The 16,503-nt window shown below is 37.1% G+C and overlaps 2 protein-coding genes across 3 annotated transcripts in view; one reads left to right on the forward strand and one right to left on the reverse strand.

The window, feature by feature from the left end:
• LOC131694074 (ras-related protein Rab-43) lies at positions 1–6,163 on the forward strand. Its single transcript, XM_058982445.1, has 4 exons — positions 1–495; positions 1,273–1,357; positions 1,421–1,677; positions 1,731–6,163. The coding sequence occupies exons 1-4, from the start codon at positions 283–285 to the stop codon at positions 1,833–1,835; spliced, it is 660 nt and encodes a 219-aa protein (XP_058838428.1). The 5' UTR covers positions 1–282; the 3' UTR covers positions 1,836–6,163.
• LOC131694073 (RING finger protein nhl-1-like) overlaps positions 6,012–16,503 on the reverse strand; it is a 39,291-nt gene continuing 28,799 nt past the window's right edge. For both annotated transcript variants that reach the window (XM_058982444.1, XM_058982443.1), the window contains exons 10-12: positions 6,809–6,997; positions 6,679–6,751; positions 6,012–6,620 (exon numbers count right to left, since the gene is read on the reverse strand). In XM_058982444.1, the coding sequence (XP_058838427.1) occupies positions 6,147–6,620; positions 6,679–6,751; positions 6,809–6,997 (736 nt within the window). In that variant the 3' untranslated portion in view covers positions 6,012–6,146. The remainder of the gene's footprint in view (positions 6,621–6,678; positions 6,752–6,808; positions 6,998–16,503) is intronic.

The raw sequence follows: 16,503 nt of genomic DNA on the forward strand, positions 1-16,503 counted from the left end.
ATAACACAAACACACTTGAGAAAGTGGTTGGTTTTCTGTCAATAGTGCTCATGGCATAGTATATCATATAATTTCGGACGAAAACAACAGATGTGCAAACTGGATGAAAAAGCGTCGCAAAGAGTAAAGATATCATTAGATTGCACATGATAGGCGTTCTTCGGTCGCTGGTAACTTATAAGAATTGACCCGCCGTAATTACTAGGCAATACAGGCGGGTACGGAAGATTTAGTGAAATCAATATACGCTGTTGGATTGCATTTTGATGACACCTGTCTGAGATGTCAGTACGGAATCCAGCTACGCTGATGTCTATCAGCAATGAGGAAAGTTTTGACTTCCTGTTCAAAATCGTTCTAATTGGTGACTGCGGGACAGGGAAAACCTGTATTGTACAACGCTTCAAGTCTGGAAACTTTATCGAAAGCCATGGGAACACCATTGGAGTAGACTTCTCGATGAAAGCAGTGACAGTGGATGCGAAAAAAGTGAAGGTATGTATGACATTTAGTCTGAAGGAAATTCACCTGGCTTAAGTAAACGCTAGGGGGGGGGGGGGACTACATGATTATTAATTAGCATGATTATCGAGATGACTTTATGCGACGTAAGAAATCTCGGAGGGAAATGATTCTATAATTCATTACACAACTCAGGAATACTTGTATAGATAGCGTATGTTTTAAGCAGTGTACTAATTCCTAGCAGATAAGATTTTTTACTCTGCATGCATATTGACGCGTGACGAAAATAATGCACACAAAGGAAAATCGTTGCTCCAATCGAATATGCAGCGAAAATGGGCGCTGAGTTTTTAGGTTCGTGATCGCGTTTTTGTATGTATCATTTATTTGTAGCTCAAACGTTTCTTGTCGTGTCGGGCTTTAACAATGCTTTAACAACATATTGAATTAGTCGACGCAGGAAATGTCAGCTAGTTCAGTATAAGTTTTGGCAACATTTCTAATATTAGCAACCTTCAGTTTTTTCGAAGTTTTGTTTTAATCATTGTTCAAGGAAGGATAGACTTCCGACGAAATGTGTGACTCATGCGAAGTAAATAGGTAACACACATACTAGAGCTGCTGGAGGTTGGACGAACTTGCAATTTAGTGTTTTACTGCTAGGTGCTTTATTACTGTTTAGTTTTTTTTCTATTGCTACTTTTACACGCAATAGCTAGGATGGTTGAATCTAGTTTGTGACAGTTTGTGGTATAAACATTATTATTTACAAAATTTGATCGAGCATTTTTCTGCAATATTTTAAAGCTCCAAATTTGGGACACAGCTGGGCAAGAACGCTTCAGAACTATAACGCAAAGCTACTACCGGTCAGCAAATGGTGTGATAATAGGTTGGTTTTAAAATCAATATAAACATGAAAGGACCTACTAAAAATATCCATCTCCTTTTTCAGTATACGACATCACCAAGCGATCGTCCTTTCTTAATCTGCAACGATGGATCGACGAAGTGCGTCGTTACACAGCTTCAAACGTGATGATTTTCGTGATAGGAAATAAATGCGACCTGGATGCCATACGGGAGGTTGAGTTTTCCGAAGCGCAAACCATGTGCCAATACATACCAGAGATTATGTTCGTAATGGAAACGTCAGCCAAGGACAACCGGAATATCGAAGATGCCTTCATGACGTTGGCCACTGAGCTTAAGGTAAACATCGTCTTTGAAGATGTGGTCGATTCCTAAAATATTAATGATTTCAGAGGCGGCATGACAACATTACTTCAGATGATGATGCTGATGGTATCACTCTGGGGCACAGCATGTCGCTCTCGGTTAGTAATTGTAGTATGTGTAGCAGAACGTGAGCTGAACACATAATGTTATCGTTGAATCCTGTTATCAAATCTCCTAATGTTGGAGACAGATATCTAACTGTAGTATCACAGCTGTGAGTGTAAATATAATATATTTTTACGTTAACTCATGATCTAGACACTCATTTAGTTGATAGTCGCGGCTCGAGCTAGCTTTTGTAAAAAATACAATATTCTCGTTGTAGTTGAAAAACCCCATAACACTCTGCTTACGACAATATTTTTTCTGTTTTTTAAGTATGCATAATGTCGCAAATAGTGCGCATTATTCACACAATGACGCGATATAATAAACAATTGTTGTGATGTTACGTATAAACATAGAATAAACAAAATTGTAGCAAGCTTAGGGTTTGGTTTTTCAATTACAGTAAAAATATTTATTATTTTTAGTTGTACTGAAACCAAGTTCAATCATTATTGAGTTATACGTGCGCATAGATGTCACTCCTTTATTTGATTTTATTTTTGTTGTATGCTATAATACGCTACTGAACTGAACTGATACGATGCACATATTTCTCGGTTTGCTCATGATAATTGATGTTTTATTTGCTTTTCGTGCTACACTTTTTGCTGATGCGAATAACTGATTAGCTCTAGTTCACATTAAACTCCCTATTACCGCAGGAGAGTCATTTCAAAATGTGCGATGGAGGAAATAACGATCCGTTTTCTTATCTACTTCTAATTATTTGAGTCGACTCAGTAATATCTTAATTGTTTTATGCATTTAAGTTGCGTTAGCCAAGGAATTATAAGTAGTATAAAGTTAATTGTCCGACAAATTGGAACAACGAATAACCTCCTAGTGGTTCCATTCTTCACTTGCATAATAAGCTTGCATAATCCATTGAATACTTCGCTTTCTCAAAGTTTTAAAGTAGACATTTCAAATATATAATCAGTTGAAACGAAACGATATGTGGAATATGTTGTATTTAAAGTGGAGTTCCACATATTTTGAATTCTTACTTCTTGGCTCGGATTAGAAAATATTATGACTGTATGGATTATTTTACTGGATTCAGTAAGTTTGTAGTTGACTATTTTCTGAATATATGCTGGTACTGATGATCATGGTCGAGTAAAGCAAACTATATTTTTGAAATATTTTGCAGCTATTCTAACATGGCATGGTTATGATTTATTTATATTTGTATTAAATTTGCTGTTTTTCTGAAAAGAGGTAGAATTTGATTATTTTTACCTTTTTATTGTAGCACTGCAGTACTTTTGGTTGGCCACTAACACTTCAATGTTTGCTTTCACTTTCGACATTGAAATTAGTCACGAATTTTGCAATTCAATAAAACGTAGGATGATTCCTTATTTTACCATAGGTAGTCCGGACAATGCCGCACTCTTGTTAATTACTCTGCAATCGAATGCATATACTTTGGCATCAATCTAGTTCCTAAGAAACCGCAAAAAAACTAAAAATCTGGACTTGGAAAACTCGATTCAAGCGCCTGCAATAGATGAAAAATGAACTCAATACTCGTTATCGATCTTTGACAATTGTTTATGTTTGAACACTTGAAATATGAATATTTTTCGCTATTTTCACGCCCGGGTTGGGTCAGATTAATCTACTGGTATTTTCCTAGAGGTTTTTCAGATTAACGGTGAAAGCTATATGAATGGCTAGTGTCCACATTTTTAGAAAATTGACATTTTGGCATTTTTTAATAGTTCTAAGTAATCCACGTGGACTGTAATTTGCGAAATTTAAAAATAATTTTTAGATTTTTTGCTATTAGCAGTCAATGTTGACCATGGAGGTAACCCCAGCACTACCTGGAGTCCAAAAGGGGCTAACCCCACATTGTGTCTTTTAGAAATTCGAGTTTTTTCGTTTGTTTTCCGATATTTTTAGAAAAAGTAGTCAATCGAATCGCCATCAGTAAACGTTATATTGCAGCTCAGATAACGGTAAACTCGATAAAGTACTAATTTTAGTTGGATTGCATTGTACGTTGACGTTTCGGCCCAAACAGTCTTTCCTGAAGGTGAGTGCCGCTCACATACTTGCAATGTATGGCTATTTTCTATCTAATATATATTTCTTACATAAATGTATATTGTTGAGCGTAATTTTTCTGAAATTCCAGTGAAAGTGTCATGGCTCTGCATTAAAAGTTGACCGATAATAAGGGATCAAGCGAAAAACGACACAATGTGGTCGAAAAATTAAAAACATGTTTTAATCTACCTAGTAGTGCAATTGTCCCATACTACAATTCCATGACTGGTTATGTTCAATATAATGATGGAAATGTTTATTACATATTCAGTACGATTTGCACAGACATACGACATCCACAAACATGAGATGCTATGTGTCGACGCTGAAATACTTGAAACTAGCGGCGGACCCAGGAGGAGGGTCCGCGGGGTCCGGACCCCGCCGATAATTTCCAACTTGTCAAGAAATTTTAAACTAGTTTCAATTTTAAAGTAGTTTCAAACTTAAAATCACTAAAAAATTTCACTGGGTTTCTTTCAGTGATGTTATTGCGTATTACGTAATGTGTTCATTTCAAAATCGAAATTTTAGACCCACTAGAAAGTTTTATTCTAGATCCGCCCCTGCTTCTCACAAAGATATATAATAATTAGCTTAATTAGGGATGAATAACTCACAACCGAACCACCCCAGTCTATCATGGTATACCTACTGGGTGAAGATGATTGAGATGAGAGAGGGGTGGGTCTGAAAAGGGTGCATAAAGCAGTCGTTTGAGGGGGATCTGTTAAGGGGTTGGAGGGGAAGTGGTTTGATGGGTGCAAAGGTTTGATGGAGAGATGACTTGAGGGGCGCTTGTAATGTGAGGGGGGAGGGGCAACCCCTCACCGCGTACCTCTAGCTATGCCCCTGTTAAAAGACAAAATACTTATATTAGCCACACAAATTGAGTTGGGGGCATCCATATACTACGTGGACAGTTTGTGGGGAGGGTAGGGGGTACGAAAAAGTCCACGCTTGTCCGTGCAGAGGGGGTGGGGGTATAGAAATAGTCCACGTGGACTCAATCATATTTTTTCTCAATGAGGTCTTAAAACAAATTTGCACCATTGGCATAAGCGTCTGATGTTTTCCTTCAATTCATCCCAAAACTGTATAACACTTAAAGAGCTCCTAACAGTATAGCATGTTCATGCCACGAAATCAGTGAAAATCAACACCGAGTAAAATGTTGCTCCCAGAAATATTTGATTAAATCTTCTATATCGTTGTCAACAATTATTTTAGAATTTCAAATCAAGCCTTTGATTTTACATGACGCAATTAAAGTTCATAGTTTACTCAATTTTTTCCCCAAATTTTGTGTGCAAAAAAGTTTCTTTCAGGCATACAATTCTCAATGTTTGTAATTTTCACAAATGTCAAAGTTTGAAATATGTTTTTATTCGATTCTTCAGGGTACAGCCAGTATAAAAACAGTCCAACACAATACGAATACCTGAAATTGGAAACCCTCTTTATGATATTACTTGACAAAAACATCGGGATAGTCTACGTGGACATTCTGTGGAGGGGGTAGGGGTACAGAAAGTTGTAGGTCCTATCATTTTCAATATATCTTCTGAAGATGAAAGCCTTGTAGGTTTGTTTCGAGATAGAGCATGTTTTGGTTAAAAAATTTACTTACAGATTATGTTTTACAATATGCAGAAAACCATATGTTTTGCTTTCCCGTTATCAATGAGAAATATTTTAAATGTGTTAGACAGCATGATAAAAGAACTCTTATATCCCCTTAAATCCTTTCTACCAATTAATAGGCTATTTCTACTGATTCGTGTATCTACTTAATGTATTAAACACGGACTTGACTTATCTTATCGTACATGTTTTGCCATTACAAATGTTAAACAAATGTAATTTTTGTTTTTCGTACTAGATATACATTTATTCTACGAGGCACATATTTTCTGAATACATCCGCATCAAAAGCTCAGTAAAAATCTTTGTAATAAATCCACCCATTGTTTTCAAGCGAATGTCACTAAATGTTAGTGTTTTATAACCAGAACAAAAAAAAACTTCGCACATCACAAGAAAACTAAAGTACAGGGTCTGTCGTTTATTTCAGTACCAAAATTTCTTTTTATATTCATATTTTAAACAATGTGAAAATAGTGCTTTCATTGATAGTAAATTTATTTCAAACGGTAACTTAAGGTGATAGATATTTATTATACTATACTACAAAAGTATATGTAAGAAAGATTTATTTTTTTGTAAATATGAAATAATAATAAAAACTCTAATCTCCTTTCGCTACACACGGCGTTCTATGCGATTACCTGCACAGTATGATTTTTGTAATCGCTGATGATAATCTCACGGTCCCTGCTAACAAACAGTCCAGACAACCAGTTGAATTTTCCGGGCGACTCGCCCCGTGCTCCAAGTGCTGTAATAAATTGTCCGTTCGGACGATACACCAATATTTTGGCATTTCCTCCGTCCCCTACCAGTATGAATCCACTTGGATCAACTGCTATTACCTCTGGGTGTTGGAACTGGCCCACCAGCGAACCAGTTTGGCCAAATTCCAACACCTTGTCGCCACGTTTGTTGAATGCTTTAACACGACGATTTCCGCTGTCCAGAACTAGAATCGTGTCCTTGTAAATCGCTATACCCATCGGACTTTTAAGATCTATGTCACGTGTTGGTATTTTTGTTTGCGTTGCTTTCAGCAGCTGATCCTTTGGAATGCGACCGAACTGGGAAAGCATTCGGCCTGTCATCGAGTTGATACACTAGAAAATGATTATTATGAATACAATGACATTTCGGCTAGATTAAGTCTCTTTTTACTTGAATTCTGTCGTTTCCTGCGTCACATACGAATAAAGATCCATTTGGTGCAACAGTCAATCCTTCGGGTGACCTGATTAAAATGATTGTTTATTTTATCTTTCTAAGCTGTATCAAATACTGTCATTACCTCAAGCATCCTTCCTGGTCGCCTTTGTCACAAAGCTGCCTTAGAAATGCACCGTTTGCCGAAAAGACGAAGATACAGTGTTTCCATTTATCCGTTACGAATACCTCTTTCCTGGATGGATCAAAAGTTATACCGTTAGGGTATGCCATTTCGTCGTGGTAGATTCGTTGAACTATTTCGCCATTAGTTCTGTAAACCAATTTGGAACTGATATGTTTTATTTTTGATGGCTCACTAACACTAAAAATTAGCAGTTATAATCATATGTGCGCTGCAGGATAGACTGTTTTATCATTCGAAGCTGATAGATGTCGAGAGCAGTATACTGAGTAGCACAGTATAGCAGACAGTGTTTCTTCCTCCTCCATTGTTTTCCACAATATGGCTAGCCCGCCCTAATTCGTACTCGATGCGTTGCGCATCAGTATAACCACAGAGAACAAACATATAAGCTAGAACAAACTTTTCCGAAAAACCTGTGCAAACATTTAAATGAAAATACGTTACGAAAAACACCATCGCATACAGGTTTGCATGCGTGAGTCACTATTATATCCATGTTTGCATACAAGTCCCGTATAGTGATTGCTGGCCGATCGAAGCGCCAAACAGTGGCAAGTTGCTACTTGCTGTTGTCATTTCAAAGCGACAGTTTAATTTCTTACAAAAGTTGAAAACTTTACTTGTATGTCAGTTCTCAGTGGTATAACCGTACCTCTATCATTTCCGTGTCTTCTCTAATGGAAGTACGAGCAATGCGTTCAACTGTTGTTGGTCTCGGCGTTTCATGCATATCCGAGACATTTGATTTCGGTGGTACGGGTTCGATTTCTGGGGTTAGGTGAGGTCCCCACTTAGGGGTTTTCGTGCTCGCGTCCGATTGAATTCGGGGTTTGCGTAGGGTTTACACTACCCATCATAAGTGTGGAATTGCTTCAATAAATAATGGAACATCCATATTGAATATTGCAACACCATCCGAAAAAGTTAGTTCCTAGGAGGTGGAAAGGGTGATATCAAGATGCTACAGCATCTCGAAATCCTGAATACTTACATATTCTCTCTCTTCAGCAAAGTTGTTCTTTTTTACCAATGCGGCTTGGTAACCGTGGCTAAGGGGCCATACACTAATTACGTAAGGGCATATGGGGGGAGGGGGAGTTTCAAAATATCTTACAAATTCTTATCTGAGGGGGAGGGAGGGTTTGTCCTTTCTTACGTAATATCATAAAACAAGTTTAAAAAATTAAATCCATAAGGAAAATATTCTTTTTAATAAGAAAAGGGAACTATTTTCATTTGTACCATATAATCCTTGTATATCAAACAATATGAGTAATTTTTTGGCTCTTGGTTGTACATTGTTCTGTTCGGGAACTGGAGTCACAATATGCCTTACAAGTTAAGAAGTGTTGATACCCTTCGTGTTGTTAGACCGACTTTGTTCTTTTCAAACGTTCGATTCAAACCCACAAGGTATCTGGAAAATGTTATAACATGCGATTGTCAAAGATCTTGAATGTCGAATATTTCCAGAGTGTGAACTGTATTTTAATTCAAGAAAATTCGAAGATGGTTAACTCGGAGCTACGCGTACGATAAGCGTCACAGCTGGAACTCAGAATAAATTCATGCCAGAAGAGGTTATAAACTCTTTTATATTCTACATCACAAGAAAATAGATTCATAGGAAGTGGAATATAGCAAAGCAGATCATGTGGACCAAATTGGAGTTACTGAACATCTGACAACAGTTATTCTTTCTACTGGGTGAGATTGGCATGTAATTAAAATTCTGTAGATGATTACAGTTTGTTTTTTCTTGTAATAATTCTATACATATCGTTTTCGCTATCTTATTATTTGATGAATTAACAATTCGATTTTTTAATTACGATAATCATGATAAGATCTTATGTAGGGGGAGGGGGAGTTCACCAAAATCTTACGAACTCTTAATTGGGGGGGGGGGGGAGGTGAAGGTTGAAAAGCTCTAAAAAGCCTTACGTAATTAGTGTACGGCCCCTAACGTCTTAAAAGAACCGTGTTTTCAGAAAAATCGTTCGAAAGGTCATGCCCATGCGCATGACAACAATTTTAACTCGGAACATTGTCAACACGTGGCGCTAGTGTATATGTGAAATAATAATACATTATTGAACATGTTTTATCTAGTGATCCTGGTTTCCAAAAAAATCGCGCCCTCAGCGAAGTTGTATTGAAGGACAAGACCGTGTGTATATTATTTGTTTGATTCAGAACTTTCTAACTACCGGGCATTAGTGAGCATACACTTGATGTAATGAATTTTGTATATCTGATCGTGACCATCGGCATCTTCAACGAAATCACTTAGCGAGCTTTAATTGTGAATAAAAGTAAAAATACTGCTCGAAAAAAAAATTAAGGGTTGTGTACACTGCCGCTAGAAGCATAATTGTCCCATGTGTATAGGGATTCCCATAGCACATGGGACAGTTATGCTTCTAGCGGCAGTACAAGACACGACCACGATGACATTAAAAATGCAGCCAGTTTTATGAGCAAGCAATATTATCCGTGGCCAAATTAAAACCCCTTAATGACATCGACATTTCAGAATTACACACATGCATGCTATTCTTCACTAGAGATAATTGTTGAATTTTTAAATTAAAATCGAAAATTAAAACGAAGAAAGTTTAACATATGTATCTATATATTCGGTGGTTTAATTAACATTAACTCTGAAATGTTCTATATTTGGAGTCCATTGGTGGAATCGTGAAAAGGACTATTTGTGGAATCCACAAACACGCGTGCTATGGAATTAAAAGTACTAAACTAAGGGCTTTTGGTTTAACAAAAATAACATGCAGAATGGAACAATTAGTCAGCTGCAAAACAAGGTCTGCCTTCTCACGCTACTTACATCAGATAAATATTTCGAAATAAAAAGAAACAACCTTTCCCTTCAGAATCTAATATGAAATACTGATAGCTTGAAACGTGTAATCGGCTTTTATCACTTTCGCACTGATGATGGAAGGGCATATTATGCAGAATAACGAAAAAATATTATGAAGTACTAGTTAACACCCACCGCGCGTCGCTGCGACTTTCAACGAAATAGGAGAAAAACGCAATTTGTTCCGTAGCGCCATCTGGCGGGTAGATAATCCCCAACCAATAGCACACAAACACGCCCCATAACAAATGCTTACCATGTATAAATTTTTACGGCAATCGGTTAAGCCATTTGGGAGTCCATAAATCATATACACTCAGTTTTTTACGCGGTTTTTTGCGCCCTTTTTTGCGCGTTTTTTTGCCAGGTTTTCTTACGCGGATTTTCCAATTAGCGCGGTTTTTTATGCGGATTTTCCAATTAACGCGGTTTTTTACGCGGATTTTTCAATTAACGCGGTTTTTGCAAAAATATTCTGTCCTTTTCAATGCAAAAGACTTAGAGTAAGGTGGCAAAAGTGCGCACCTAACAGTTTTCGTAAAATAACTATTGGTAGAAAAGCACTAGAAAATCGGCATGATTACAAATTAATACTCTCATCACACATCTTCAAAACATAGTACTAGATATCTCTTGGTTTTTCTTGTAATCCGAGAAATACTTATTTTCTTATGAATACTCAAATGCGTACTTTTGCCCCATGGTCGGGGCAAGAGTGCGCATAGCACGGGGCAAAAGTGCGCACTGATTAAATAGCCGATTTATTTCCGCCCATAAATTAAACTTATAAATTTTAGGATATCCATTCCCTCTTACTCTACCTTCATAACTAAAAAGTACCCCTCCCTCTGCCTCGGTTGATGTTGTTCAGTTTTCCATTATGTTGAAAAAACTTGGATGTTTCATCTTTTAGACAATGTGGTTCATGATCAAACTGTCACCCCTGGTAACATCATTATTTGTCATAGTTGGGTAGATCACTACAAGAATTCTTGCGAATATGATATTTATATTGGAAATACATCTTTATTTACATATTCACAGTTTTTTGGTTCTTTTTTAATTACTCTGAGCATTCGGCACTCTATATTTTTCCTTGGAACCAGTTATGCTGATGATGCTAATTTGACAGGTGAGCTCGCAGTTATTGAAGATGCTAGTCCCTTCTTTAAATCATGGAAGAATTAGTTCAATTTTCATATAAAAAGCTTCACTCGCGGCTTTTTATTGGGGCGGATATGCTATGCGCACTTTTACCCCACCGTCAGTTTTTTAACTTATTAAATTGTTACGAAAATTACTGAATTTTTTTCATCAAATTAAATATATCTCGCAACGAATCATATGTTGAAGATTTTTAGGGTACTGTAGTTTTATAGATCCTGATTTATTCAAACAGCCAATTTATTATTACCAAAGTTCAAAAAAATTATATCAAAGCAGCGAAAAATGGTTCTTCCCCCTTAATTTGAAGCCACTATATTCAAACCTTCCATGCTTATATGTGCGATTAGTTGACTTAATGATACACTAAATCCATACAGAGTTGCCAGATTCTAGCGCTTGTGTGCTTCTAAAAGTCCTATGCGCACTTTTGCCCCACGCGCACTTTTACCTTACCTTACTCTAGACTTTTTTCTGAAAAAAATTTCTAAGTCCTTTTAAATGCAAAGAACTTAGAAGAATTTTGGCAGTTTTTATTTTGCGCGGATTTCGCAATTGACAGGGTTTTTGCAAAAAAAAATATTCTAAGTCCTTTTGAATGCAAAAGATTTAAATTTTCGGAAAGATGGAAGAGACGGGTCTGGAAGACTCCTTATGGCCCTCACCCCAACAATATGGGTATTTTAGGAATAGTGTTGAAAAGTAGGTGCCAGAAATTGATTTTTGACGCCATTTTGAAATCCAAGTTGGCGATTTCGAGAGTTAATGTCTTCAGCAAAGTTTTCGAAAATACTATTTCTTTTATAAAAAAAATTATAAAAGGCATCTGTTGGACTAATTTTGTTTCTGAACTTTCACTAATTTTTCCAACTTACATTAAATTTTAGCGTTTTCGAGAAAAACGTCGATTTCCACCCCTGTCACAAAATCAGGAATTGTTCAATAATCTTGACAAAATCGTACAAAGGAAATTTTTATTTACATGTTTTATTGTTTATGTACTAGATCATTAAATGCACAACAAAAATATTTTCATTTTTGAAGTAGAATCGTTTCAAGACGGGGGTCCCGTTTCAAAAAATTCTGCTGAGGTATTTTCTCAGTGTTGCTATGCAAATAACTTCCATTGTATTTTGCTTTTCACCTAAGATTACCATGCGACGGAATCAATTCAAAATAGCGAAAGAATTGAAAATATACCCTGTTAGCTCCATCCGCCCAGTTTAGAACAAACATCAATCAATATTTAGGCCCTATTGATCAGGAATCGGACGGTCATGAATTGACAGTTCGACACAGATCTTTCAATAGGGCCAAAGTCGCAATGTACTCAAATGGAGAAAAATCAGTTTCAATATACGGCGATGCTTTTCTAAATGTAGTTTTTATTGTAGGTATAAATTACTTTATGACCATGTTTTTCCGGAAGCATCTATGGTTAAACCTTATGACAATATAACAAAGAATTTAATTCCTATGTGCTTTTAGTGGGTAGAAACTAAAAAAATGCTTACGCCCAATTTGCATCCCAGTCGTGATTTCGCCCTTCAGCAACCACCATTTGCGGAAGGGCTAAACGGTGTACATAATTTTCATAAGGGCGCGGTAAAAGGGCTAAACTGACTCTGTCTTGCTGGGTAGGGCTGGGTAAATGGGCGAGCTTGACAGTATACTTTTTAATAGGGCTCAGCAAATGGGCGCATAGAAACCCAATGTAAATGATAGGGCGCGTGCATCTTTTCTTCGAATTTCATGAAAATATCGAAATATTCGAATGTTTATGTGCAACAACTATCGAGTAGACATGATCCTAGTAGATATTGCTTATCATTTATATAATAGAACCGCCGTTTAAAGAATAATTTTGTGAATAATAACCGTACGCCCGGTTCTGTCAAAAAATGTAAGTTTAGCCTTTATATTCCATATGAGAAGAAGGGCCTAAGTCGAAATCTCGAAGAAAATGCATGTTTCGCCGTTTTGTTTTCTTTAATTATAAATCGAACTAAAAACCATTTTAACTAATTTTCACCTCAATCTTGTAGTATTTTTGTCGCATAATGTCATAATAGCGAAAACGCAGTTTGTTTACATTTGCGATTTAAGCCCTAATGAAAGATCTATGTCGAGTTCATGGATTTATTCACCGCTTCACTATCTGTTGAGCGAAAATTGTAAATTATTCGTTATTATTTTTTGGTAGGGTGGGTGCTCCTATAGTTGAGGTGTACCAATAGTTGCAGTAGTGGGTTATACGCCTAACTAAGGTACCAACCATCAACAAATATTTTTTTATCGATTCATCGCACTAAAATTATGCCACAATAAAACTGTTATCCGTGAAATTTGCTCAAATAACTATTGAAAAAAATGATTTTCTTAGAATTTTGAGCTCCCTTGCACCTATAGTTGATGTAGTGTACCTATAGTTGCAAGTCCCATAAGAAAGCAATGGGATTTGCAACAATAGGAACCGAAATTAGCGATTGCACCACTATTGGTACATGTGTTCCTATAGTGGTACAAGCGGTTTTAAATACATAAATTGGCTATAAAGCCGTCTTTATATTTTTCCTATGAAGTAGGGACTGAAAGCTTTCGTTTAATGTATTAACATTGCCCGATTTTTTATCAAAAGTTTTCCTTAAGCATGCGACTATTGGTACATCCACCCTACCAATTTAATGTATTGTTTAGTGTGCCTTTTTGATTCCTAACTCGATTCCTTTGCATCCTCCTTAGTTTTTCCTTGGTTCAAGACTAGGGTTCGCAGTACCGACCCTTTTTGGCGAGAACCGGTACTACGGTACTGAAGCCCTCAGTACCGGTAAAGTACCGGTACTCGAATATTTATTTTAAATTTTTTTAAAAAAGCTTCAAACTGAAATTGAATGTTAAAACTGATGATCTTATTCTCAGATGATTGATTTGTGCTGATCAAAAAACATTTTTATTGTTTTTAATTGCTTCGGAATGGCAAGACTCATTTCACAAAAGATATTTTTCGTATAGGGCACCTTCTTTTATTTCGAAATCTAGGCCACTTTGAAATCAATAACTGCTAAGTGGTGCGACTTTTGTCGACTTGAACAGATGGTAAATGTATGCAACCCTATTAACAACAGAAAAACAAAGCGAGAATGGCAGTAAATCCGAGCAGGTTAATCGCATTTCCTTTCTTGCTTTTCTGGAAATTGGTTTCGATTTGGTAAACTATGGAGTTTTGCTGAATTTTCCGATCATAAATAATTACAAATTGCCCCATTTGAAGCAGTTCACCAAGTCTAAAACTGTTAGATACTAAATCGCTGTTCGTTCTTTTATAGATAAAGGTTTAAGAGCAAACCAAATACAGACATGACTTAAACCATAGTCTTATTACGCGCCACTCAGTGAATAATGGAAACCAATCAGAATGTCGCTAATAAAACATTAACTTCTAGAATTATTATGATGATGGCCCCACCTCATTCCCACACAAAGGTGTCATCTCAACGATTTATCTAGAAGGCAAATTAATATAATTAAACGTTATCTTGCAGACCGATATTTTGAAACAGATCCCCTGCAGAGTTAACATATATTTGTCATAAAAAATTGTATAGTACCGAAAATACCGGTACTGGCTTTTGTTCAGTAGCGGTATTACGGTACCAAAAATGGGTTGGTATTCCCGGGATTTTCGGTACCGGTATTACCGATACCACAACCCTATTCAAGACCAATAGTCGCTCGAACACTTCTAGTCTAGTCTAGTCTAGTCTAGTCTACACATACACAGCCAATACATGTAGGGATCCTGGAAAATTGCAGACGTTCGTCTACAATTTTTCTTGTCATTATTAATGTTTGTGGCACATACTGAATATGACACAAGCATTAAAGCGGCCAGGCCAACTGTGCAGCGCACAAAATAAAGATGATTCAAAATTATACGGCAATCAAATTATTCATTCAATAAATAATTTAATCAACGGATTATTTTGAACCTTGAATAAGGAAGAAACGTGGACAACCGTACACAACCGTTTCAATTTGATGGGGGTTTGATAAATCGTTGGGAGTGACTGTGCTAAGAGTGTTAATGTCACTCCTTTGGTCCTAGGTTCCTGGGATGGGACAGAACTATTTAGCCCTGCCTTGGCTAATGAGCCAGGGTTATAGCGCCCTTACTCGCTCTCTGAAACAATAGAGAAAATTGGCGAAATCGGTTAATTAGTAGTAATATAAACAAAAAACTCATACATATACAAACCAACAGACAACTCACCTTCGACCAAAATCCATACATGACTTATGTCCTAATAGGCAGTACAGGATCATGAAAACAGAAACCTTCCGCGTTTGTTGAGCGGAAAACACAAATAACTAAACCGTATATTTCCAATATGACAAAAGCTGAATGTTTGGAAAAACAAGACGCCTTCCAAAAGCCACAGCCCACGTACATCCAACACTATGCTGAAAAAAACCCTGATTCATGTCACGACTCCGATCGTAACGCACACCAAAAGACCGCCGTGAACAGACAATCCCACCATACTTCCCTGGACAAAGACAATCCATAAGCAGGGCGATATCCAGTGACAGCACCAAGAACTGTTCAAATGGGTTAACCGGTTATGACATGAGAGCAGAAACCGATTCGATCAACTCCCGGTGCTGCCATCGAACACTACACGGCCTCCAGACTGACTCCGTCCGAACAAACATGGTAGGACCATCAATCCACTAAGTCCCTCGAAACCCGTCACAGTCGGAACAATAGCATAAATCCAAACTCCCCCGACCAATGCAAAACTAAACACACATAAGCAACAGCTTCGGGAAAAGCACAAGCCTAGACAGCAAATACAAAAACTCACACTTCATACAGCATAAATCGATCGGAACGCATCCCGGTATGCTAAGGTATGACTGAATCGATGTGGCGTAGCCACATTCGGCAACCAATTTGTTTTGTTAATAAATAAAAGAACACTGACTAATGTGGCTACGCCACATCGATTTTTTACTTACTGTCCGACTTCGCTGCCGCTCAGTCGGCTTTAAACTAGCTATAGCCCCTATGCACCATAAGCTCACATGTTATGGCAGTATGACATTGTTATCAGTGGTCAAAACTTATTTTTTCAGTTTATCAAACTTTGGTAATAAATTTTACATTTCCGCTCTCGGATTCGGTTCATTGAGGTTAAAATAGACCATTTTAGCAAAAAACCGCATTAAAAATGGACCTCCAAACATAAAGTCTCTAAACTAGACAATTACCACGACTTATTATTATTAATAGACTGCTGATTGAGGTCAGTTGAGTGCATGATCGATGTTCAATTTAAAAATCTTCCCAATTTTACGGTGAGAACAGATGCAAAAAAAAACATTTAAAAAAATTCAAAAACCATAACCAGACAGATCAGGATCAGACTCATCAATCCTCAATTGCCGCGTAAACACTGCTCTCCTTTTTCGGAAGGCTTCTAGAATCCTACGCTTCTTCCAGCCACTGGGCTGCAACTGAAGCTTGAGACATTCAGCAGTTTTCTCTATCCGTTAACAATCTCCACAGAGACCGTCGTCCTTT

This window comes from Topomyia yanbarensis, chromosome 3, assembly GCF_030247195.1.
Source record: "Topomyia yanbarensis strain Yona2022 chromosome 3, ASM3024719v1, whole genome shotgun sequence".
Taxonomy (NCBI): domain Eukaryota; kingdom Metazoa; phylum Arthropoda; class Insecta; order Diptera; family Culicidae; genus Topomyia; species Topomyia yanbarensis.